Source organism: Neophocaena asiaeorientalis, unplaced genomic scaffold (assembly GCF_003031525.2).
Source record: "Neophocaena asiaeorientalis asiaeorientalis breed wild unplaced genomic scaffold, Neophocaena_asiaeorientalis_V1.1 scaffold108, whole genome shotgun sequence".
Classification (NCBI taxonomy): domain Eukaryota; kingdom Metazoa; phylum Chordata; class Mammalia; order Artiodactyla; family Phocoenidae; genus Neophocaena; species Neophocaena asiaeorientalis.
This window is the reverse complement of record NW_020173770.1, coordinates 6211979-6237399: the sequence shown is the minus strand read 5'-3', so window position 1 is coordinate 6237399 and position 25421 is coordinate 6211979. Positions and strand designations below refer to the sequence as shown.

General features: G+C 50.4%; 1 protein-coding gene across 8 annotated transcripts in view; it reads right to left on the bottom strand.

Annotated features, from left to right (window-relative positions):
• The window catches only part of CHST15 (carbohydrate sulfotransferase 15), a 98563-nt gene that overhangs the window by 26693 nt on the left and 46449 nt on the right, over nucleotides 1–25421 (bottom strand). For all 8 annotated transcript variants that reach the window (XM_024751545.1, XM_024751543.1, XM_024751551.1 and 5 more), the window contains exons 2-5: nucleotides 22155–23203; nucleotides 21113–21452; nucleotides 19098–19244; nucleotides 15795–15951 (exon numbers count right to left, since the gene is read on the bottom strand). In XM_024751545.1, the coding sequence (XP_024607313.1) occupies nucleotides 15795–15951; nucleotides 19098–19244; nucleotides 21113–21452; nucleotides 22155–22700 (1190 nt within the window). In that variant the 5' untranslated portion in view covers nucleotides 22701–23203. The remainder of the gene's footprint in view (nucleotides 1–15794; nucleotides 15952–19097; nucleotides 19245–21112; nucleotides 21453–22154; nucleotides 23204–25421) is intronic.

Here is a 25421-nt window from a genome sequence, read left to right as displayed (position 1 = left end):
AGCCGCCCGTTGTTTCTGTGGTTTCTTTTTTTTTTTTGGTTCTTTCTAGGCGCCTCAGGCCGTGACTGTTTTCACAGTAACAGTGAACTTCGAAACACCAGAATACAAAGACCGTACAACAGCAGAGAGAGGCCGTGAAAATTTTACGTCCGCTCCGGTTCCTCTCTCCTCTGCCGGCGGCAGTAATAACGGAACAGCTGTCGCTCTCCCCGTATTACAATTCCGCGTGAAATTCCCAGCCCTTACCACAGACTCTGAACGTTAAAACAAAAATTATGAAACGTATCTTTCTAGGTTGATAGGGACCTATTTTTTAACACAGTGTAAAAATACCCCCATGTACGCATGCAGAGGCCTGTAGGCCTACATGTGTGTCCACACACATGGATCTGTTCACACAAACCCCACCGCACGTATGTAACAGTGTTTTCACACAGGAGCAGACAGCGTCTCTCTTTGACCAAACTGTTCTCAGGTTCCTCTGAACCTATTTCCCAACATGGCCTTGAGTTTTAGACTTCCTTGTGGGTCTCTGTATCGCCGAATTTCAACAAGAATCCTGCTAGGTCCGTTTAGCCAACCTCCCCCCCCCACCCCTTACCCCTGCTGTTTCTTCTTAGTAACTTCCCATCCACCGACCCACATCCTCCTTGGCTATAAATTCCCACTCTTCCTTGTATTTGGAGTTGGCCACGATCTCGTTCCCCTACTGCAAGATCCGACCACAGGGGTCCCTGCACCTATTGCTACAGCCCTGAATAAACTGCCTTTTACCATTCTTTAACACGAGTCAGAATAATTTTCTTTCTCTCTTTCTTTTCCGCAAATCTTCTGAAAATATACTTTACTGGACTTTCAACATTACAAATAGATACTTTCTTTTACCACGGGATAATTCTTTTCTTATATCAAATAAACAATAAGTAAAACAAAGCAAGTTACAGCACTGTAACGAGCGCAGCCTTGTTTTAACGTTTTTGGCCCCAGTTTCCCCTGTGGCCCCAACTTTTGATGCCCAGGCCCGCTCTCTCTCCCGTACTCTAAGTCATAGCGGGGACGCGGTGTCTAGCATTAAATTCGTCTGTAAAACAGGAGTACTAATTGTGCTTTCCTCGTGGCGTATAAACAAGATAATCCATAGAAATCCCAGGGGTGACCCTCATTATCAGCTTCTTATATATCCTTCCTGAAGTTTTCCATGCACAAACATATATCTGCATATTTTGTAGTTTTTTAAAACATAGATGTATCAGGTCATATTGGATGGGATCAGTTAATGTATCTATTATTACGGCACTCCCCTATTTATTTAATTTGGGGGAATTTTGAACATCCGTAAAAGTAGATAAGATAGTACATACACAGCAGCCCAGTATAAACCTTATTCCATTGTCACCCAGTAATTTTTTCTTTCTTTGTTTTTTGGGGGGTGGGGCCATGCCACATGGCCTGCGGGATGTCGGTTCCCTGACTAGAGATTGAACCTGGGCCACAGCAGTGAAAGCACCAAATCCTAACCACTAGACCACCAGGGAACTCCCCAGTCTTCTTCTTTTTTTTTTTTTTGTGGTACGCGGGCCTCTCACTGTTGTGGCCTCTCCCGTTGCACAGCACAGGCTCCGGACGCGCAGGATCAACGGCCATGGCTCACGGGCCCAGCCGCTCCGCGGCATGTGGGATCTTCCCAGACCGGGGCACGAACCTGTGTCCCCTGCATCGGCAGGCGGACTCTCAACCACTGTGCCACCAGGGAAGCCCCCCAGTCATTTTTTCTATTAACAGAACTTCTGAGTTCTGTTGTGAGTTTCCTATGCCCTTTTCTCCTCTGTTTCTGCAGGCAGAGAGGGTAAGTCTTTAACTTTTTTTGCTTTTCAAAAATCACCCCTTTGTTTCTGTCTTATGCCTTTTTCTTTCTTTTTTTTTTTTTTTTTTGCGGTATGTGGGCCTTTCACTGTTGTGGCCTCTCCCGTTGCGGAGCACAGCCTCCGGACGCGCAGGCTCAGCGGCCATGGCTCACGGGCCCAGTTGCTCCGCGGCATGTGGGATCTTCCCGGACCAGGGCACGAACCCGTGTCCCCTGCATCGGCAGGCGGACTCTCAACCACTGCGCCACCAGGGAAGCCCTCTTATGCCTTTTTCAATGCACACCCTCTAGGGCCCCCCACTGCTCTGCCCGACACCCTCACACTCAACCCCCAGCTGCCCAGAAACCAGGCTGATTCAGACTGGCTCCCTGCTCTGTGGTGTCACGTTTCTCTCTTTCTCAGCTCCATACTTTCTATTCTGCCAACTTCTCCAACCTATAGCTTCCCTCTTTCCAGGGAAGGAAATTCAGCAAATCGTATTAGGTACCCACAGGTCTGGGGATTGTAGATGTGCACCGCTGATTGCACCCAGGGCTTCCGTCGTGGCACTCAGCCAACCTCACCCCTGCAGAGACGGCAGTACCTTTGGTGCACAGGTCAGCTGCAAACACTCCTTCCCCAGCACCCCTCACCTCTCGCTACAGCTGTAGGCGTTTCCAAAGATTTCCTAAAAAGAGCAGAGCTTCTCAGGGACCAGACTGTCTTCCCCTCTGGCGTTTGGCACAGTGCCTTCTACACGGCCCTTTAGAAATCATCCACTGCCAGTGTCCACAGAGGACACCTCTGAGAAGTCTTGAGATGTTTGGGATCTGCTCACAGATTGCCTAGAATCCGAACACACTGGAAAGTGTCCGTACATCTCAGCCTGGTCAGCCAAACCTCCAAAATGACTTGCTTCAAGACTAGTCGTTAGAGATGCTCAGGTGAGTAGATCCTCCCCCAGATCCATGTTCACCCAAATACAGGACCCAGATGACACTACATTTGTCCCCCCATTACAAGTGTCCCCCCACATTGGCTGTGCTGTTTTCCCCCTTCAAAAACAGGACCTCCATCAAGACAAACGTGGCACCTGTCACTGCAGGGTCGGTCATAGGATAATCTAAAAGCTGATGGATAAATGCCAAAACCAGATTTGCATGGACCTCAAAGTGCAGTTGAGCTGTACGCAACCGGGCACCTTGTGGCAATGGGTCTGATGGAGGTTTCTTCTGGCTCACACATTTCCTATGAGTGCTGTCGATATTACGACTTTGCCCAAGAAAGACGCCTCTGAAGCAGTCATCAAAATCTGTGCCTAATTGGAAGTCCAAGTCCAGAGTTCTTACCAAGGACTCCCACACAGCTATCCAAATTTGTTGGCAGAATTGGAATTCTATCACGTAAACTGCCACTTAAGAACCCAACCCTCGGCTCAAGCCTTCCATGCTGTTTATTTTGTGGTAATAACATTTCTTATAGGCGTGGGGCTCATAAATAAAACAAGAGCCTCTAAACCTGGCTGAATTTTAAACACATAGTAACTTCATGAAGAATATTAACTTCATGAAGAAGCTTTCCATACAATTTTTAGAGATCAAGAAGTAATTCTAGGGGACAAACTGGGACGTGTTCAATGGTCCAACCAGGCCAGCCCAGGCCCAGCAGGGTGAAAATACTGATCGTCATCTGTTTGGGGTACAATGAAATGAACTCAGGACCCCACCTTCTGTGAATCAGGTTCATGGCCAGGCCCACCTCCTCGGGAGGGTGACGGGAGATTTCTCCTGCCCCTCAGTCCCCCAGAGACCCTGGATCTGCCCTCAGGGTGGGTGGTGGGCTTCCTAGAGCCCACACACATGCTGGGATGCATGTCTGTAACAAGTCCTTCATGCCCTATTTGAGCAGGGACCTCTCCCCTCCCCCTCTCCCATTTGGATTCTATAGATTTCCCAAAAGATATGCCCAAGTCCTAACCTCCAGTACCTGCAAATGGGATCTTATCTGGAAATAGGGTCTCTGCAGACCTAATTATGTTGAAGACCTCCAGATGAGATCATCCTGGATTTACGGTGGGCCCTAAATCCAAGCACCGGTGTCCCTATAAGAAGAGGCTTGGACAGGGACACATGTGAAGGCATGTGAAGGCATGTGAAGACAGAGGCAGAGACTGAAGTGTTACCTACAAGCCAAGGGATGTCAGGATTTCAGAAGCCACAGGAAGCTGGGGACCCATGGAATGGATTCTCCCTCAGAGCTTCCAGGAGGGGCTAACCTTGCCAGTACCTTGATTTTGACCTGTGCCCTCCAGAACCATGAGACAATAAGTTTCTGTTGTTTTAAGCCACTACATTTGTGATAATTTGTTACAAGAGCCCCTAAGAAACTAGTCCAGATTCTCAACCCTGATTCCCGAGGAGTCATTTTTGCCAGCCCTCTCTCCCACCCTGAGACCCTAGAAGAGTGACCTGTGTGTACGGGAGGACGATGGCCATGTGGACGATGGCCATGTGTCTTCAATGAACCATACTATGATTTCCCCACAACTACTCTCTAGAGAAGAGTCAGATAATGACCTTGGATTAGTGCAAAGCCACTTGGACGGGCTAAAACCATTCAGAAAACGTTGAGAAGGACAGCAAACATATCATGAATAAGTATCCAAACGGACCTCGAAACGCTAGAGTAGGCATGAAACGGAGGAGCACCCTAGGGTCCTTGCCCCCCCCGTGTCCTCCGCCTGCCTTTTGTCTGTGGAAAAACTGTAGCCGAAGAATAAGTTTAATCAGAGAAGTGAGAAAATGCAGAAACAAAGGAAAACAGTCAAAGGAGACCAAATAATAATAGTTTAGTCATTAAGCATAGTCAAGGACCTTTAGTTCCTCCTCAAGGGCTACAGATAACATTCTGAGCCACATCCTGCGAGCTGTCTTATAGATACTGGAACCCTCACCAGGTGGAGGAAATTAACTACATGGTGACCGGACCGTAGCCACGACATAAGCTGCCACAATTCCGAGAACTGGCCTCAAAGAAATGGAAACAAACCGACCCTGGAACTGAAGATTAACTCTACCTAAAACAATCGAGATGACGCTGGTCAGACCACCGACGACCGATTTCAAGATGACTGTCAGAGCTGGCTGTGCTGCTTCTGCACGCAGCCCCCTCCCTCCGTCTATAGAAGCTCTTGCCCCCTGATTGTTGGGGGAGGGGGAGTCAGCCTTTGGACAGGCGTCCGCCCTCCCCCACCCCGCTGGTTGCCGGCATTCAAAGTAAAGCAAACTTTCCCTTCCACCAACCTGGCCTCTTTACTGGCTTTCGAGCAGCGAGCAGCCAGACCCCCCCTTTCAGTTACAGGCACACTCATGTAACAAGTGGAAACGTAAAGAAATCAGCCTAAGTGTCCACATTTGAGTCTTTAAAACCAACTGTACAATGATGAAGTAGGGGAAAGAGGCCAACCTGGAAAATGCACAAGGGGTTTAGTTGACATAAGTATATAACGAATCCTCACAGAACTGCAGGGACACTGACGCGACTCCAGGATGCATTAACAAAGGTACGGCATTGAGAATGTGGGAGGGCGTTGCTTCCTCCACCCTGGTGGGTCCCAGCCCCAAAGGACACTTGCCTTCAGTGCTGGCTGACAAGCAGTAAGGGGGAAGGGGCCGTTCCATCTGGAGAAGCAAGACTCAGCAAGAAGGGTGCCAGCTTCAACAGCTAAAAGGGTATTCGGAGCTGGGAGAAGACATGTCCCAGACTCCTGAAGGACTGACCCTAGGTAGAAGGGCCAGGAAGAAAGGCTGGTTTGATCCCGTCCAGCATGGCGGGAGCGGCCCCAGCGGCAAAGGTCAAGGCTGGAGGGGCTGAGAGCTCCTTGGCTGGGTGAGGGCCAGCTGACCCTGATCCCTGCCCCCAGCCCTGAGTTTTGGTGCTGCCAACCCCCCTCCTGCGGGACCACCTCATCTTCTGACTCTCAAACCCTCCCAAACAGATGGGTGTTATATGTGGCCAGAACTGTTTCCAACAGCAATTCCAAATATAAGTCCAAAGACATTCCAGGCCTCTGTGCTGCGGTTATTTTGAAGGCCGCTGGGGTGGCCCTGGGACGGCAGGCCTGCTCATGGGGGTGAGACACCTTTTCTGTCCGGGGCAGAGGTCCCGGGACCCCAGCATGGCTGGGAAGGGGAGTGGATGTGGCAGGGGCTCCCTCCACCTGGTGCCTCTGGAAGGGATCGCGTCTCTTCCCAAGGGAACAGAGGAGTGGCCATCAGTGAGCTTGCAGGTCTCAACATGTAAAATCTTGGTGGTTACCCAAGGTCACAGCTGAATGCACCCAACAGTGACAGGGCACTGCTCTGAGCCCAGGTGAGCAGAGATGGGTGTATTGATCATCTGGAAAACAGGGGCAACCACTACTCCGTGGGCCCCTCCTCCAGCCGGGCTCACTCGAGTGCTGTACAGGTTCAGCTCCCAGAATCCTCTTGGTGTCCACCCGCCGCATGCCTGCTCGTGGCCACTGAGGGCTGCCCTCCCCCGGCCCTGTGCTCGGCACTGCAGGTGCATCCTCCTTCCCTGTTCATAACCAGCCTTTGAGATGTGCACTCTCGTTACCAGTCTTACAGAGCTTCCTAAGGTCATGCTGCCCAGGAAGCCTCAGGGTTGGCCCCAAACCCACCCAGGCCTGCCTGACCCCAAAGCCCACTGACCCAGCAGGACCTGGCCCAGCCTCCCAGTTTAGGGATGTAGCCAAGTCAGCAGCTGACTTGAGTGGGGCACTAGCCAGCTGATGCTCTGGGGGTTTTGTTTGTTTTTAAGATTTTATTGTTTTAGGTGCAGAGTGATTTGGTAGCAAGAGTCAGTTCTGTTACAGAACTACTCAGTAAGTTACAGGAGACTGAAGAGCAGTTGCACGTGTAATAGAGCAGCAAACATTCAGGACGAACAGGAGTGGCACTGGCGTGACCAGGAACAGCAGATGCGTTTACGGAGCACCGCACGGGCATCTAGAAATCACAGCAACAACAAACAGAGGTTCAGGTACCTGTCACAGTTTCCGTCCTCACTTCCTGACCTTTCATCACTTGGATAAGCTACCATTCATTGGTCACTGCAAATAGTTCATTCGATTTTACCCGTCTGGCTCTGAGAGGACAAGGTACATGTTGACCAGCCTTCCCTCAAGGCGGGGCCCCTGCAGGTTCCGGCTCGTGCGTTACTTGTTCAGTGAGACCACCCACTGCGGCGGGTTTCTCCTCCTTTTGTGATATTTTTGTTCATACCATGTTTAAATTGAGAGGTAATCCACACACTGTAAAATTCACCCTTTTAAAGTGAACGATGTAGTCGTTTTCAGTAAATGCACAAACGTGCGCAAACACCAGCATCATCTAATTCCAGAACATTTTCATCACCCCAAAGGGACTGACGGCTTTCAACTGTCAGTCCCCAGAGGGCCTGGGTCAGAAGTCGCTCGGATCCTCCAGCCCAAGAGGCCCCCAGAAGCTCGAGCCTCAGGGTCAGGTCCGCCCAGCCAAGTGCAGGCTGTCGGAGGCCTGGAGCCTCGCCATCTCTCCTGGCTTCCGCTCACCCCTCGGCCGTCTCAGGGAGCCGTGCTTGGAGGAAAGACCCGGGGCAGATGCTGAAGCTGTGGATGGCTGGGGGCGGCCACGGCTGCTGGATGGGCTCACCCCAGGCCGTGCTCGCCCCGGCCTCCCTGTGCTCCCGGAGCACCTGCCGGCCAGCCACATACGTGTGAAAGGTCACATTTCATCACCAGCAGCCCCGCAGAGTGGGCTCACTCACATCTTCTAATCCACCCCCTCCCCCGTGAGAGCACAGTGTTCCGCGGCTGTGGAGGGTCACATACACGTGGTTACCAAAGTGACAGCCAGAGCAGCCGGACATTACTCTCCATTTGCTGGCGTCCATATCCAAATCACTGATTGATCACTTCCCGACCTCCGAAACGGTGTCATCAATAATGATTATATTTATTTTTCCTACAGGAAAAAGTACCCTTTAATGTAGCTGGGAAGGAGGCCCTTTCGTCCACTGAATCACACACCGTGAACATCTCATCACGAGGAACACTGAAGCAGGACTGGCCAGAGCAGCTTATTTGGAGGAAATGTCTCGAGTCACCCAGGCTGTGCCTGCGGGTGACACTGATGAAGTTCATTTTCTGCCAGAGAAGAACATACAGGCTTGGGCCTAAAAAGGTCCAAAGGGATGCAAAGCTTCTGGTTCATGGGGGTTGCCTGGGCCAGGTCTTCTGCCCCCCTTGAGCACGAGAGGGGTTCTGGGTCACCCCCCACCACCAACACCACCGTTTCTCCCTGAGCATCCAATCACGGGGCCTTGGTGAACATCCACAGATGGAGGCAATGCCAACATCCTCTCTACCTACGAGCCCGGTATGTCTCACAAAGCACTTTCACTTGATGCGCCCGTGATCCCGACACCAGGTGTCTCTACAGGTGAGGAAAGGCAGGCGCACAGAGGATGGGTGGGGTACCCCTGGGTAAGGCAGCAGCGAAGCCAGACCTAGATCCCCAGGTGGCGGACCTCATTGCAGAGCGATGGCCACCACTCCCCAGGCTGGCCGGGCCGTGACACGGGCCGCGTTCACTCATCAGCCCCGCACTCTGGGTGGCAGACGTCCCTGAACTCCACCTGGTGGCCCAGAGTCAGCGCTCCGTGCCCGCATCACCTTCCAATCTCTGCAGACCGAGGACAGCGCTCCTCGGCACACAGAGCCTCCCTCTGCAGACCATCCATGTGGGAACACTCAGGTCTGCCAATGACTTTGTAAACACTTCCCCCAAAATAAACAGCATTCCACACACAGGAATTTTCAGCACGATGGTTTTTCTCCCACCAACAAGATGCGGTCCCTCCTGAACGGCTTTCAGAGAACAGGGCGCGTGGCCCCAGCCCAGAGCCGGCCAGCTCCCCCTCCCTGCCCTGGGCAGCTCACAGTGCAGCTCTATCGAAGTGACCTCACACCACTTCTAGGGCCCATACAAAGGTGTGTCAGTGACACCCAGACAGGCAGCTTCTCAGAAGCAAAATGCCTGAATCCACCAGGAAATTAACAAGCAGCTTAGGACGCTCCCCAACAGTCTTCCGCAAGACCGCTGCCTAGGATTCCTAACCCTCCAAGGCCTTAAGGCGGGAAGAGGGAAGAGAGCAGGACCTGGGGGGGCGGGGGAGTGGAAACTGATCTGTGGCTGTCGTCACGGCCTTTATACTCCAACGCCCCTACACTCCACGGCTACGTCTCTTGCCCACAGGGGAGCTCTCCTAATCTCCATTTGAGACAGTTTACATTAAAAATCAATCTGTCGGTGCTAAAGAACAGCCTGCTTTTTAATCCTCGTGCAAATCTGTTATAGAGAAAACATCTCACGGCCTTGGAGCGCCAGAGCTCCTCTTCTGCCTGAGAACATGTCTCTGGCACTAAATCGGTGCTTCCAGAGACCTGGAGAAGTTGGGCTGTTTGGAGAAGGTTTTCGGCACCTGTTGAGTCACAATAGAGATTCTCGTCCGGAGTCAGAGGTCCACAGCAATTCCGAAGCTTCAATCCGGCTCAGCTCCCTCCTACGAGACCTGGTTATTGCCCTGGGTCAGCATCCTGATGCCACTGATACGGAGATAACTGAATGAGCAGAGTCCAGGCTTAGGTACCTACACAGACTGGCACCCTTACTGCTCACAGAACTTTGCAGAAGTGGGGAGCCATCCTGGTCCTGGCTGCAGTTCAGTCCCTTCACTGAAAAGCCCTGCCCCATCCGAGGTTCAACCTCCCCAGGTCAGACACAGCCAATGGCTGGTGGGTGGGAGATGCCTCACGGAAGGGCCATCTCAGCTGCACAGCTCCCCGTGGGCTTGGCTGAGACCTCTGTTGTGACCCCTCCCTCTGTCAGTCCTGCCCTGTCGCCCCTCACAGGGGTTGTCCCGAAAGCACTCATAAACCTCCTGCACACAAAATGCTGTCTCAGAGTCTGCACCCCACTAACTGACCTACGGTAGAGGTGGAAAGCTTGGATCTTCGGTCGGACTGACATGGGATTGAGTCCCAGTCTGGCCACTTATTAACCAGGTGACGGTGGATAGGTGACAACCCCACTGAGCCCACACACCTCACCTGTGACGCATCACGACAGCCCTCTCACCTGCTTGCAAAGTTCAAAGGAGGCGATGCCTGAAAAGGGCTTAGCACAGAGCCAGGGTGGAGTAAGTGCTCAATTAATGCTAGGTTCCCACCCCTCCACCGGATGAAGACTCCAGGAGGGCAGACAGGAAGGACTTTGCTCCCCAATCCATGCAGTGCATCCAGCACATCAAGGGTGCTCAGTAAACGTCTCATGAGTACATGAGTGCTTAGTTTGGTTATTGTTACTATTTGCCACTAATGTGGCCTAACAATAATGGCTAATAATTATATAATATTTACCATTTGCCCAGCACTGTTTAAACATGCTACACGCATTAAGTCATTTAATTCTCACAACTCTAGAGGTAGGACTATTTCCCCCCATTTCACCGATGAGGAAATGAGGCACAGAGAGGTTGAGTAACTTGCCCAAGGTCACACAGCCAGTGAGTGGCAGAGCTGGGGTTCAAATACAGACCATCTGGTCCCTGAGGCTGTCTCTCTACCACAATGATCTTGGGTCCTTGTTCACCACCCACACATGCCACCAGCCACTCTGGAGATGGAGTGAAATTCATGAAAGGTTCAAGGTTCTAGTCCAAAGGTTCATCCCCACTCATTACTCTCTGAATGAACAACGGTACATAAATGGATGCATTTCATTTAGAGCTTCATTCCTTCCATCCCTAGTTTACCACCATAAGTAGAATAATTATTTAACCAGCCCAGGGAGTTGTTAAAAGAAATCAGTTTATAAAAGCACAGGAAGAAAAAAACTCCTTAGGTTCCAAGGCTCAAAACATTTGGGTCAAAATCAAGTTCTACTCTTAATGGAGCTGAGCTCTCCTTCCCTTCTGACTTACCTTCATTAACCGTGAAAACCAAAGGCTCCTGAGGTGGTCATTTCCATGCACTGTGGTAAGACTACACCCAGAATTAAGACCAAGACACAGAGACGGTAAAGTCCGTGACCGATGGCGCAGGACCACTCTCCGAACGCCTTCTGAATGAACTACATTGGAGACAACCACCTCTGCGTTAAGAGTCAGCCTCTATCAACCGTCTCACAAATGAAGAGACAGGAGGCCAGTGTGAGCACTGTTGAAAAGAAGTCTTTTCCACTTAAGCACTGAACTAAATGAAGGAAAATCCTGCTTGTAATTGGTGGCTTCTTTTTAATTAACTGGGCCGATTTAGCCTAGTTAATTCAAATTAATGAACTTGAATTTTAAAGTATCGTTATCTCTAACATAGAGAAACTTGCAACAGGAATTCCTGGCTGGCCCTTTTGGCCCTTAAGAAACATCCCATCCGCTTTCCACTATTCTCTCTTCCCCTCCAGAAAAATAAATGGACTTGCTGTTTACAACCTCCTCTGGAAACTTTAAAGTGATCAATTTGATTTTGCTTACAATTCCAACATTTTCAAACCGTCTGCCTTTGATCAGTTATAGAAATAAAGGCTAAATGTCAATCTAAAACTAGAAATAAAGGTTTCTCCCCACTCCTCCCCGAGCCTATCTGTAGAAGGAAAGAACAATTTGGTCCAATCCCACTGGCAGCAAGCAACTCAGGGAATCTCCCACTTGCAGAAGTGCAAGGTCACGGAATGGCTGAAGTGGCTAACGGCACAGGACCCAGTTAGACTAATAGAAACCTGGGTCCCAAGTGTTTGTTTCTTCAAGAGTGACCTAACCACCCAGAATTTATCATCCTTTCTGGTTGGGATGGGAAATAAGCCAGTCATTTCAGGCCATGAGTCATGGGGTTCAAAAAAGAAGAAATTCCTATTGTTACATACTTTTATAAATGTTTAAAAAGCAATAGAACAGCTGCTACTGTCGGTAACCCACACAGAAAATACACACATGCACACACACTCCCCAACGCGTGTGCGGGCCCTGCCACTACACATGGTGCTACACTGGTACTTGCTCTTCTTCTGGCTCTAAGGGTGTGCTTTCCTGGAGGAACAGAGAGCAGCACGGGCAAAGGAGGTGTGCAAGGTAACTTCCTTTTTTTAAAAAAATATTTATTTACTTATTTATTTATTTGGCTGCACCGGGTCTCAGTTGCGGCACGCGGGATCTTTTAGTTGCGGCATGTGGGATCTAGTTCCCTGACCAGGGATCGAACCCAGGCCCCCCTACATTGGGATCGTGGAGTCTTAGCCACTGGACCGCCAGGGAAGTCCCGGGAGGCAACTTCTAAGATGGTCCCCAAGAGCCTCATTTCTTGGTATTCACTCCCTGTAATCTCCTCCCCTTGACTATGGCCTGGACTTCGTGACTTGCTTCTCATCAAGAGAACGTGGCAAGGGTGATGGGCTGTCACTCTGGTGCTCAGATTACCAAAGATGAAGGCTTCCAACTTGGTAGCAGCTCTCTCCTTTGCTGGCGCTGATGGAGCAAGCAACCTCTGATGTTGTTGAGGCCCAGTGGCAAGGTACTGAGGGAAGCCTCTAGCCGACGGCCAGTAAAGAACGGTGGCCCTCCTTCCAACAGCTCTTGAGGAACTGAATTCTGCTAACAACCACACAAGCTTGAAAGCAGATCCTTACCCAGTCAAGCCTTCAGATGAGGCCCTGCCCTGGTGACACATTGACTGCAACCTTGGGAGAGACCCTGAAGTAGAGGATCCAGGAAAGCTGTGCCGGGTTCCGACCCACAGAAGATAGTGTGAGATAGTAAGTGTGTTGTTTTAAGCAGCCAAGTTTCTGGGCGATTTGTTACGCAGCAGTAGATGACAAATACAGCAGGCAACCCCACGACTGGGTCAGCTTCCTGATGAGGCTGTCACCATGGCAACCTGCCCTTCTCCTTGGCACCATCACATGCATCATGAGAGTCAATGTCTCGCTTTCCTGACAAAGTACAGCTCCCGGAGGACAGGCACCTACACGTCTGCTCAGCACCAAGCATGGTGCCCAGCATGTGACTGGGAATCGATGAACATTTTAACTGATGATCTCTTTCTGTTAAGTGAGCACCAGGAAGTTAAGAACCTTCAGTTTCTGGTATAAGTAGAGTATCTGTTCCTTAAAAAAAAAAAAAAAAAAAAAAGGAAACAAGAGGACACCATGTTGGGCCCAAGAGCCTTCTAAAAGGGGGATTTGGGGCTGGGGTCTGAGAGGAGAGTCAGGCAGGTCCAGCTCCCCACTCAGTGCCTGAACCCAGGCAGCATGACGACCCTACCTATTAAAAGCTCACCTTTATGGTGCGTGTGTCCTCAGAGGTGGACTCAGGACTGTGGGGAGAAAGGGACACACTCAGGGAAGCTGGCCCCACTCTCCAAGAGAACACGCGGTCCTTCCCTTCGTGCTCTCCCTGCTCCCTACTCAGAACGCTCCTTCCCCTTGACCACCTTGCTACTCTGTTCACTTGGCAAACTCCTACTCAGCCCTCAAAACCCCGCCTGGCCTCAGCTCCTCCAGAATGGCCTTTCTGGACCCCCGACTAGGAGCTCCTTCCCTCTTCGGTGCCACACTTCGCCCTCCCTCCCCACCCAGGCTGAACCGCAGATGGTAACGACCATGGCCACGCCTGTGAGCGCCCCATCCCCAAGGCTCCCACCTCTGTGCCCAGGGAGTGACAGAGGCTGAAGTTTCACCCTCTTGGCCCTCTGGAGTCAAGGCAGTGTGACCTCCCACAGAAGGAGGAATAGGGAGATGCGACAGGAAGACACTGGACGAGCAGCGAGCACCCCCGAGAGAGAATGTTCCGGCCTCATGAACTACAGCAGGGGCGGCCCGGGGGCGGGGGGGCGGGGGCATGGCAGAGCAGCTGTGAAAACACCTCAGTGGGCAGCGTGGGGTCACTTAATCACCAGGCCTTTCAAGGCTGACGGTTATGTAATCTTGTCCACACAAGAATATGGCTGGTTTGTGTCAAGTGTTCTCAAGCCGTGGGGGACCAGCCCACGCTCTGAGCAGAAGGGTCAAATTCCTGCCTCCCGAGGTATGGGAACTAGCAGGCAGGACGTGGCAAGCTGCTCCGAGGTCAGGGCTGCCTCCTTAGCAGAGCGGACGGATTCCCGAGGCTGAAGGAGGTGCAGCATCGAGACAGGCCCCATGGTGCGACACAGGAGGGAGGGCTGCAGGGGTGGAGACGGAGCAAGGGCCATCCAGCTCTCTGACCAGATGACTGTGGTGCCCGGGGGCCGTTCAGAGACGCCACGATGGGGACAAGGAGGTAAATCAACAATTCGAAATGAAAGAAGCTGTAAGACTGCACATTCACACAGCTGCACATCACACACGCACGCACACACGTACTACACTTATCGACAAAGATACGTACTTCGGAAGAAACTAAGCAAAATAAAAATAATGACTATCTGGGTAGGAGATTATAGGTGTTTTTAAAATCGTCATCATCGGCAAGGCTACGGGGCCAGGAATGTATGCCATCCAAGGAAGGAACTGGCGGGTATTAGTGTCCTAGGGCTGCTGTAACACTACCACAAACTCGTGGCTTATTACAGCAGGAATTTATTCTCTCACAGTTCTGAAAGCCAGAAGTCTGAAATCCAGGTGTCGGCAGGGCCGGTTCGCTCTGCGGCTTCTGAGGAGAATCTGTTCTGGGCCTGTGTCCCACTGCTGGGGCTGCCGGCCTCCCCGGGCAGGCTCGGCTTCTGGCAGAATCACTCCAACCTCTGCCTGCATCGTCACATGTGTCCTCCCTGTATCTGCAGGTCTCGGTGTCCAAATGTTCTCTTCTCATAAGGACACCAGCTCTTGGATTAGGGCCCACCCTCATCCAGTGTGACCCCATCTTAACCTGAGTCCGTCAGCAAAGACCCTATTTCCAAACAAGGTCACATTCACATACATCTTTGTGGGCGAGGGTGTAATTAATTAATTAAATCCATAACAAGAGGCATTTAGCTCAAAGGAAAATAAGACACAGGGCTGTGGCCGCCGTCTTCAATATCTGGCAGGCTCTTCCATTTAGAAGGATTAGACATGGTCTGCGTAGGGAAGAAATGGGTCCGAAGTGTCGATGCTCCCAAAAGACAGACTTGTGCTCAAAACAGGAAGGATGCTCTCTCAGAGCTGTCTGAGCAGGACTGGCCATCCTGGGTGGGGAACTCCTGGACCATACTGGAGCCTCTTATCTCTGGTGTAGGGGTACTGGCCGGGGCCGGGGGGGGCAGGGGTGGACTAAGTGATTTTAAAGTCCTGGCAGCCCTAAGACTCTGCCATCCGCACAGGTGTTGTCAGTGACCTCAGCATCACCCAGTGCCGGCCTGGCCACCCTCAGACAACCCTCGGTTCAATACCGTGCTAGCCTGGCCTCATCTGCACCGGGCACCTCCTGCCCTCTACAACAAAGCAGCTCTGTCAGTCGTTTTCTGCCTTTTGGTGTCTCAAGGAAAGGTGGAGCTTGCACATTCAGAGCCAACAGGATAAAGGCATCAATCAAGTCGGGAGACAAGGAATTCTAGGAGTTAAACCCTGCGGAGAACTTCGATATCCCCAATTCTAAGGGCATTTTTCATGGCCGGACATCACCCAAGGGGCATGTCCCGAGGTCAGATCGGCCGAGGCCGAAGGCCCACAGACCAGGGTCAAAATGGCTAAGAAAAAAGTCCTCGGTTTATTTAGATGCAGTGAAGATTGCCCCAAGAATAATGTTTACATAAGAAATAGCAGTAACATTGCAAGTTAAGCTTGTTTATTTAAAAAAAAAAAAAAGCAGCAGCAGCAAAATCTTGTTTCTGATGAGAAAGAAGACTGTTCTTCAGAACTGCCTTTTCTTTTCCCAGAACGAAAAATCTACACTGCTCACCTCTCCACAGGGTCCCTCAGCATGACGATCAGTTTCGCGTCTGGCTGAAAGGCGTGGATGAAGTCCTGGGTCAGAAAGGGGGGCTCACCATCCGTGCTGTTGTCGTAGAAGAACGTCCAGGCATTGTTATCCCACATGGTGGAGGCGCTGGCCTCCCCTGGAAACGGAACACGAGTGAGCAGTGCTGAGTTACGGGCTCCCACAGAGCAGCCTGAATTAGGGGCCAAACCTGGCTGTGATACCTTCTTAAACAGGTGTTAGCGGGTGAGCTGGTCTGCCACGCTGGCAGACGGGACTCCGGGAAAAGGAGGCTGATGACCACCCTCTGCCGCTGTGTCACCCCCTCCCCTCTGTGACCTCCATCTGGAGATCAAGGTGATCCACGCAACACTGAGCATCCCTCTTCCTCCCAGCTCCTCTCTCCAGGATGTGCCGAAAAACCTCTACTAGCATCTGGCCTCCCAATTTCACGATGTTTAACTTGCTAACGGTGCATAGCTCTGTGGCATTTTAAGGGTCCGCTGAGACTGTACTAGACGGTTCCCTTCAGAACGTGTCAGGGATGAAGGAGAAGTTCGGGGATCCGAACTTCTGGGTTAATCATTTTGCTCCTTGAAATGGCTGTGGCGGCTTTTTCACTGATCATTTACTTTTCTCCCTCTCAATGACAGTTATTGCTTCCGGCATTGTTTTTATCCTCATTTCTCATTAGGAAACTGCAGGCAATCTGCATCAATCTTCCCTTGAAATCACAAGGGTCAGTCCCAGCGCACACTCTAAGACCAAACGAGAGGAAGGCTTTGCGGGAAGGCTCATGCGACCTCGGTCCTGCGTGCCCACCCACCCCGTCACCCTGCACACGGGTGGCGTTCACTCAGTGCTGACTGCGTGAACAGGAAGCCGGTTCTAGCCCCTGTTTGATCACAGTCTGTGTGAATGAAGCGTGTTAACCTTAAACACACATTCTAGGACAGGGGAGAGGACAAGACACAGACATTTCGACATTTATATCTCAGATAACTGAACCAATTCCCTGACTTTTTTTTTTCAGGACCGTCTTCAGAGATTTAGAAAGAAAAACAAATCAATCAACTACTTATACACTCGATTTCAAAACACTTTACATGGGATTATATGATACATCTCCGAGTCACTTATTCAGTGAAAATCTGAGCCAAAAGTCTCTTTGGTCAGTGATGAGCACATCACAGCCATGCAGAGTGTTAGCAGGGCCCTATGTACTCTGTTGGATGTGCAATCATGTCCAGGTGAGCATTACTATTCTGATCTTTATTTCTATTTTTTTTAAAGAGATAATACCATAGAATACAGAAAAAACAAGTCAATCAGAAGTCCTTTGAAAATTCTACTGAAAATGAATAAGGGAATATTAGGACAAGGGAAGTATGTAAAACTAAGTTGGCACAAATTTTGTCAGTCCCATAAATGAACTGGTTCTATGCTTGTCCATCCACCCATCCATCTATCCATCCTTCCTTCATTCATCCTTCATCCATCCAGGCAGAAAGCTCTGATTTGGTGTCTAATATGTGCCCGGCACTATGCTTGGCATTGGGGATAGATGCAGGAAACAAGACAGACCCTTCCCTCTCAAACCCCACAATCTAGGGGAAGATCAATAATTCAATAAACAATCAGAGCCCCACGTGAGCACTTCGACAGGGCAGAGCCGGGCGGCCATGAGAGCAGAGGCAGGGGCCTTTCTCTGCACTGGGGAGGGGTTCTCTGGCCTTTCCCCAGCCCAAAGAACCCAGCCACTTGAGTCCTTCATGACTCCAGCCATTAGCCCAGACCATCGAGAAAAGGCCCTCTCTGACCCATCAGCCAAGATGAAGGAAGACCAGTATGCTTCTGCCAAGGATCTAACGAAAGAAGCTGAAGCAGAGTTAAATCACATTCCAGGGCTGGGAAGAGCCCAGAACTGATCTGGCCCAACAAGTCCATTCTACAGATGAGCAGACTGAGTTCACGAACGCAAAGACCGACGTGTCACATGGCACAGAGCTGGCTGGTGGCACGATCAGAGCTGGATGCCAGCTTTCCATCTACCGTAAAATTCAATGAACTCTGCTTCAAGTGAACATCAGAGCTGTAGATACATTCCTTAGTTTTCATTTCTAAATCCACAAGTAAATAAAATTAGGAAACCAAACTAAAGCCTTCCTTTTTCATTCATTATCTTAGGCTCTATTTCCGGACCCTAGGATGCATATTTTTAGCTCTTTCCTAGGAACATGAGATTTTCCCAGAGGCATATGGTATGGGAGTCACAGTCAAATATTAATTAAGGTTTGTAATTTGAGGTGTTAGAACTCAAGGCTGCAAGAAAATAGCTAGTAGCCAGTTCACACTGGGTCAGAGGGTGTGATCTCATCCGGCTCCTAGGACCTGATTTCTTTGAGTTAAAAATAAATAAATAAATTGGGGCTTAGGCATGTAAGCCTGTCCCCCTGGATATGGGAGTCAAGTAAAGATCCACCTTTCAAATGGTTGATTACAATTCCTTTCAGTCACTAATAGAGTCACCAAATTTAGAGAATCAAAATATAACAGATTTAGGAGAATACAAAAATAGATCACTGCCTCAGGTAATCAATTTAAGCAAAATATGTGATTCAATTTCTCCCTTTCAGAGGTGTAAGTGGATAAATGTCTTCTCCTAAGCTGAATCCAATAGAGAGAGTGAATAGGTATGTTTTTTATAAAACACTCTTGTGAATTTTTTTTAAATGGCTATTAATCAAACCACCTCATTTTGAATGTCTAAAGGCATCAGCTTGACAAGGCCTAAGCTTTTTCAACAGCAATTAGTCACCCACGATGCAATAGGGCGGTGTCTATTTCAGGAGAGGCCACCTCCGTCTTTGCAGGGTCCCAGCGGCCAGGGAGTACAAAAACCACAAGAATTAAACTGATGACTAACTGGTTCATTTTACATTCATGATCCCCCAACCAAACTTACTCAGGTGGGTGTACCATGAAAAGAAATCAAGCATGCAAGCTTAATTCAAGTAAACGCAAAGAAATGGCAACTTTTCCAAAAAGCCAGTTCCGGTGTGCTTGAGTCTCCACAGAACTAGAGTCTACTAAACATTTCTGCTTTATTGAAGTTGCACGAGCACTATGAACCTTTTGCACGGGGGTGAGAGTGATGGCTAGCGGGGAAGTGCATGCACGGCAGCCGCCGGCAGGCATCATGCAAATGCTCGCAGGTGCAGTGAAGCCCCGCCTGGCCCAGGGCAGAAGCAGGGGGGCCCTCGCGGAGTTACACGGAAGCCATACCGATAATAATTCTATTCATCTTGCTCTGTTCCTTTGCAGAGCTGGCCTGCAGTCCTTGATGAATCTGGTGTGCAGCCAGGTCAAAGAGGTCCAGATAATCTTCCACAGGATAGCGGTCCCGCAGACCATCTCTCAGGCGGACGATTCCTACGAGAACCAGGAAGCCGGAGTTAGGACAAAGCTGCCACGGCTGGGCTGATGGCTTCCGGAGAGTGACCACGGGGGATGGAAAGGTCCAAGGGCCCAGCTGCAGCAGCCAAGGCTCAGCCCAAGGAGCTGCAAGAGAGGGAGGGGCGTCTGTGAATGGGCCATGATCTTTTAACCCACGTGCACTTCGAGGGGTGGAATGCACCACCATCAAGCTGCACGGTAGCCACTGAAAGGCTGGCATGCCTGTTCAAGAACTAGAATCGAGTCTACTCGGAGGGACAGAGAGTCTGGGGCTGGTTAACATGTGCACCAGGTGAGGCCCCCCAGGGGCGGGGCAGCAGTGGTGTCAGGATACACACGCTGGATCAAAAGAAAAGGCAGCCCATCGGAGGGGCAGCATCCTTTGAAGCTCAGATGAGCCTTCTACACCAGGGCCGACCAGCATCTTCCTGAGGTTCTATTCCTTCAAGCAGTCTGTCCATCTGTCCAAACAATAAGGGGAATCGATGGTCCCCGGACGGACACCTGGGTTATTCTGGCATCAGCCACATGCAGCCTAGATTTTGCCCTTGCCTCAGAAGTGGGTACATTCCACTTGAAAATGTACTAACAACACACTGCCCTAAACCACAGCCACCAAGGTTAATGGAAAGTGGAGAGAGAGCATCCAGGGGCAAAACAGCAAGAGGTTCAAAGTGACACTGGAGGCCAGACACCAGAGGCCCACATGCCCCTGTGCCTCTCTCTCCTCTGCCAGTGGGAACCTGGTTTTCACGGGGGAAAATGGTGAGCTGCGTAGGGGAGGCCACTCTTCAGACGAGTAGAGAAACCCTGGCTCCCACAGCTGCCGCTGCCAAGCACAGAAGACACATGTACGCTTCTGTTCACTCCAGGAGGAACACCAAAGGGATTAAGTCAAATGCTTGTCGGGAAACACATTAAGAGTTGGTCTCAACTTAGGCTGTAATACGGAAAACGTTCAAAATTCCCTTCCAAGCCACCTAGGTCCTTTGCACGGAAACCACCCTCGACGGCTTCCCGAACTTCGGCATTTGTCATCCCTTACCTCCAGTGACCAAACGTCTCCTGGCAGAAGGGAAAAGGTTAAGGAGAGGAAACAGTGACCCAAGGGCGGATGGGTGGCTCGAGCACAAAGCAGCCTGCATGCCAACCCCGCGGGAAAGGGGTGGGGCGCTGTGAGCAGGGTCTCCCAGAATTATCTCCCTGGGGCTTTCATTCTGACCCTGCGAAGCCGAAGGGTCAGGTCAGAGGAAAGAAGCCCGAAGCAGCTCAACGACAGACTCAGGGCCCTGGGATGAACTGGCAGGAAGCGGAAGCCCCGCTCATGCAGCCGTCTTTCTCCCGCCACCTCCGGGGGTGGGCACGTGGGTGCCAGGCTCCAGCAGGAACAGCACGGAGCTGGGAGCTGGACGCACAGCCCCCGACAGACGTCCACCCGGCCAGCACTCACCACTCCCGGGTGCTGCGCGTGCCCTTCCGAACAAGAAGAGCTGCTGATCCTGACCCCTTGCCCTCGCCCTACCCACCGCCGGGGCTGCATACGCGCTCACCGGGTGGTCGGGAGCTGGGTGCTCGGTCCTGCTGGATGTCTGCCCGGGGATCCCTAAACCAGAGAATTGTCTGATCGCTGCATCTCGGCCTGTTTTCTCATCTCCCCGCCCTGCATCCCTCCTGGGGCCTCGCACAGCCCCGCTCGGGCTCCCACGCCAACCCTGACCGTGACCCCTTATCCCGACCCCCACGTGCGCGTAAGGAGCGACTGGATGAAGGAGGCAGATGCACCGGGCTTGGCGAGAGACCCCCACGTGCACCGTCGCCACGGGGACCGGGGACCGCGCACGCACCGAAGCGCTTCCGGGTCCACCAGTGCGGCTCCTTGATGGCGGAGAACTTCACTTCCGGGTGCAGCCGCAGGCGGTCGTAGAGGTCGGTGGTGCCGCACTTGGGCTGCCCGATGATGTAGAAGTGCGGCAGGCAGCGGAGGCGGAAGTGCTTGCCGTGCGCGTGCGACAGGTGGCCCCAGAAGGCCTTGCGCAGGGCGTCGAAGGTGGAGCGGAAGCGCTTGGAGTAGAGCACGTAGGAGTTGGTCAGATAGGGGTCGGTGGTGTTCCTCCCCGTGAACTCCTCGTACCAACAGGGGCTCTTACTGTTGGGGAGGAATTTGTGCGGGATGACCGAAAACATCTGCAGTCGAAAAGACAAAAAGGGGGAGAGACGCACCGAGGGGAAAACATTAGCACAGGAACATTCTGTCCACAGTATGATCCTGTCCTGAGGCTTATTACAGCGTTCACATTGGAAGTATTATTGGATGACGGCTAAATACTAAAACAAAGCAAAACTTGATAAACAGCCAATGACCATGCTTTTCCTTAACCCCAGATAAAAATAAAATTTGGAGAGAATGAAAATAAAAGTTCAAACTCCATTCTACCATGATTTACCTTGCACGCACACACACACGCACGCACACACACAGCAATCTAACTAAATTAAAGAGTTGGAACTTTTGACTATGTAGCTGGATATTTAAATGGCCGTTAGAGGCAAACACTGTGATTAGGACAGACTAGAAACAAGATGACGGTAATCTACAAAAGCAACTTTAACTGCCAGGGCCACATTATAAGCAAAAAGTCCCGGAAAGGAAATATTAGGAGGGGCGTCCTTCAACACTGCTTGCTGCGCCATTCAGTACAGAATTCCCTTCTCTGGGCTGACAGCGCGGACACGGACCTCCCAGTGAGCTCTCATCCACAAGGCTGTCAAATTACCATTGCTACACTTGAGAAATTTTTGGTCATTTTCTTCCCAAAGGTGGTGACAGGAAAGGAAGCAGCAATTTTTTAAAAATGAGTCCACAGAAATGAGCGCCAGGCTACTCACGTGCAATTCCTGCTTCTTGAGATCTTCCACGTCTGGGAGCTGTCTGGTTGTGAACTCAATCCTGGCTGTGATGCTGTTGATAATTAATTTAATGCCTGGATCGTCCTTCACGTACGAAATATTATTTACAGAGGGCTGGTGATGATGCTCTTTTGTGTCACTCGGATTTTCACCATCCATCAAGCTGGGATTGCTGGGGAGGGCTCCGTAATGGAAAGGCGATGAGATCAGAAGCTCCTGGTGGACCCCAGAAAGGATGTAAGAAGCCATCACCAACGTCATTATTATCAATCCAAAAACGAGGCTGCATCGCTTCCCCTTCTTGAAGCGCAAAAACCCACTCCAGCTCTCATTCCCTTCAGCCCTCACTTCGAGGACGGCAAGCAAGTTCATCTGCTTACCGTCCACTCGAAACACAATTTTGTTTTCTCCTTTGCACATGGGGCACTCCTGGCGACTGCGATGGGGGCCTCCTCGGCAGCTGACCTGCTGTGTGTGTGCTTCGTCGGGCAACAGATGGATGCAGCAATTAATGCAGTGCCTCATCGTAACGCCCTTGGGCTGCTGGCCCGCCGAGCCATGGGCGAGCCCCCAGGGAGTCCGGATGCCTGCAAGTGGTGCTGGAAAACTTCAAGTACGTCTCGTGATCACATACGATGGTTGAAAGGCACAAGCAACAGAAACAAATATAAAAATGATCAGGTGCTAAAACACCAGAGAACGAGAAAGCGTGTTCTTTGGTTCGACTCCGAAAGACAACACGAATGATCTCCAATTGTCATGGTCTGTAAGAGCCACTGCAATCCTGGAAAAAGCCACAAGGTCGGGAGCAATTCTTCCTGTCCTTCAGGTTTTTCCCATGGCACCAACTGAAGTGGAGGAGTTCTCACTGGAGAACATGGGAACACCCAAGGGATTAGAAGATCTCATGGCCTCAGTGAAGGATGGATTGGCGCACCATCCACACAGAGTCCGTGAGGATTTCTTCTTTTACAGACTGTGTTCCTTTGAAATGTCTCCTCTTCAAAATCTTTAAGATGTCAGATCGCCTAAACAACAGAGAAAAGAGGTTGTATTACATTATGTGATGATAGCAATAACCCTGGGACCATCTTTCAAGGAGAGACGTTCACGCTTCTTTTCCACTTCTCAATTTTAGCCAAGCCGACTGGGGTCACAGCAAGTTACAGAAATTCATATAGGATAAAGGGAGAGGTTTCAGGTCTTTGGTGCTTGGCTTTGGAGTTCAGTCTCTGCCTCCAAATGTGGCCCCAACACCAGCGCCACCAGCACCATATTAAACACCTCCTACTTTGCACAACCCACATATTCTGTTATGCCTTTGCCTTGACACATCTAAGTGACTGGATCCCCCTGTCCCAGGACTTGCAGTCATTCTCAGATTCATGCACAGTCAGACTATGAATTTGAGGGATGAATTGAAATATCAGTGCTGTTAAGTCAACAAAAAATCCAAGAAGGCGGATGTTTAGGGTGGGAGCAGGCAGAGAAAATGGTTTTTACTCTCCCAGTAGCACCAATAGTCTCTTAACCTAGAGCTAACATTTATTACTAGTTTAGGACGCAAAAGTTAATGAAAATTTAGAAACACTGAAATGATTCTCTCCTTCAGTAGAATGTATCATATTAAAAAAATTTTTTGACTTTAAGTAATTAAGCCATTAAATCCAACGTGCAGTATTCCCCTGAGCAACAGAACACTTTAGACCCTAAAACAATTTTTCACTTTCATCATCCTGGGGAAAACATGACTCTTCAAAATCCATTAATAGAATCCTGCGGTTATAAAATGTATCGTTGCCCAAATGACACTTCTTTGTGGATGTTGTAAAAAGAGCAAAAAAGGAGACCTACTTAGTTTGCAGCAGTGGTATAACAATGCTAGCTAGCTGTGTGACCTTGAGCCAGCCATATAACCTCTCTGAGCTCTGGTTTCCTCACCAGTCAAATCAGGATAAAAAGTACCTCCCTTTCAAGTGTGTAACAAGTAGTATATCAGCTGATGCACGTGAAGACTTTGCATAATGCCTACACGTATTTAGCATCCCATAAAAGGTAGATAACATGAATAATAATAGCATCATCAATGACTATTGCTCTTCTTTTTTAATTGTCAGTGAATGCCAAGAACATCTGAAGTGAATCAAGGATGGGTAATCCCACTCCAGTATTTTTCCTTAGCACCTCAGAATTACCCAAGGGTGGCAGACTCACCTCCAATTCTGCATACACACACCCCTCCAACAATCCTAGAGAAGGTGATATTAACTAACCCTGCGTTAAGCCCCCTCTCACGTTGGCTGAAAGGCTGAACAATCAGAACTCACAAGCAGAAATATTCCCTTCCCTTGGACCGAAAGGCCCATGTTTTGTCAAAACACAATGACCAAGAAATAGTCAAGCAGTTTCCTAAAACATCTTCCACAAGACGTCCTGCGTGTTGTCGACAGGTCGGTGCTTAAATGACCTGGAGAGAAGGTGAGATGGACCAAACTACACAGACTTCTTTAGAGTAGGACTTTTCACAGGAGAAGAATATAATACACAATGTTTCCAAAACATAATTGGCCAAAGAACTCTCACTACTGTCTCAAGGAAGCAGTTTGAGGAATGCTAGCAAGCAAGGGCTGAGATACGGGTCAGAGCAGTTCTGAGAAGAGCAGAGGAGCAGGGGCTGTGGGAGGGTTCGGCTGGAACCAGGCCAGTGCCTCGGGCCGCCACCCGCTCATCCCAGAGAGCAGTGGGAGGACGTGCCAGGAGCCTCAAGGCTCAAACCTCTGCCCCCAACTTGTTCAATCACCCCTGACCCATCACTGGGTACAAACAATTCTCCCCAACAGGAGAAACAACAGGGCAAGCTCCCCTACTTGGAAACCCACTCACTAAGCCAAGAAAACATTTTTCACACGCCCAAAACAAGGCCACGTGGGGTTAAAATGAGGCTCCAACCAGCATCGCAGCGGGGAGCCGGTCGCACCCTTCTGTCTCTCTGGCTACAGGAGGCCTAATTCAATTTTTTTCCAAACATGGTCTTTGAAGCTCCAAGACAAGAATGTACAAAATCTGGACCCAACAGGGTGGGCAAAACATTCCTCAACAAGAACAAAGGTTTCCTTTGACAAGCAAAATAAACAAATAGACCTGAGTAGGCAGAGACTCGGACAGTCTCAACTGAGAGGCCTGGGACGTGGTGAGCCAGAGGATTTGTCCCCTGGGCAGGCTGCACCCTCCAGCCGGACCTCCCAC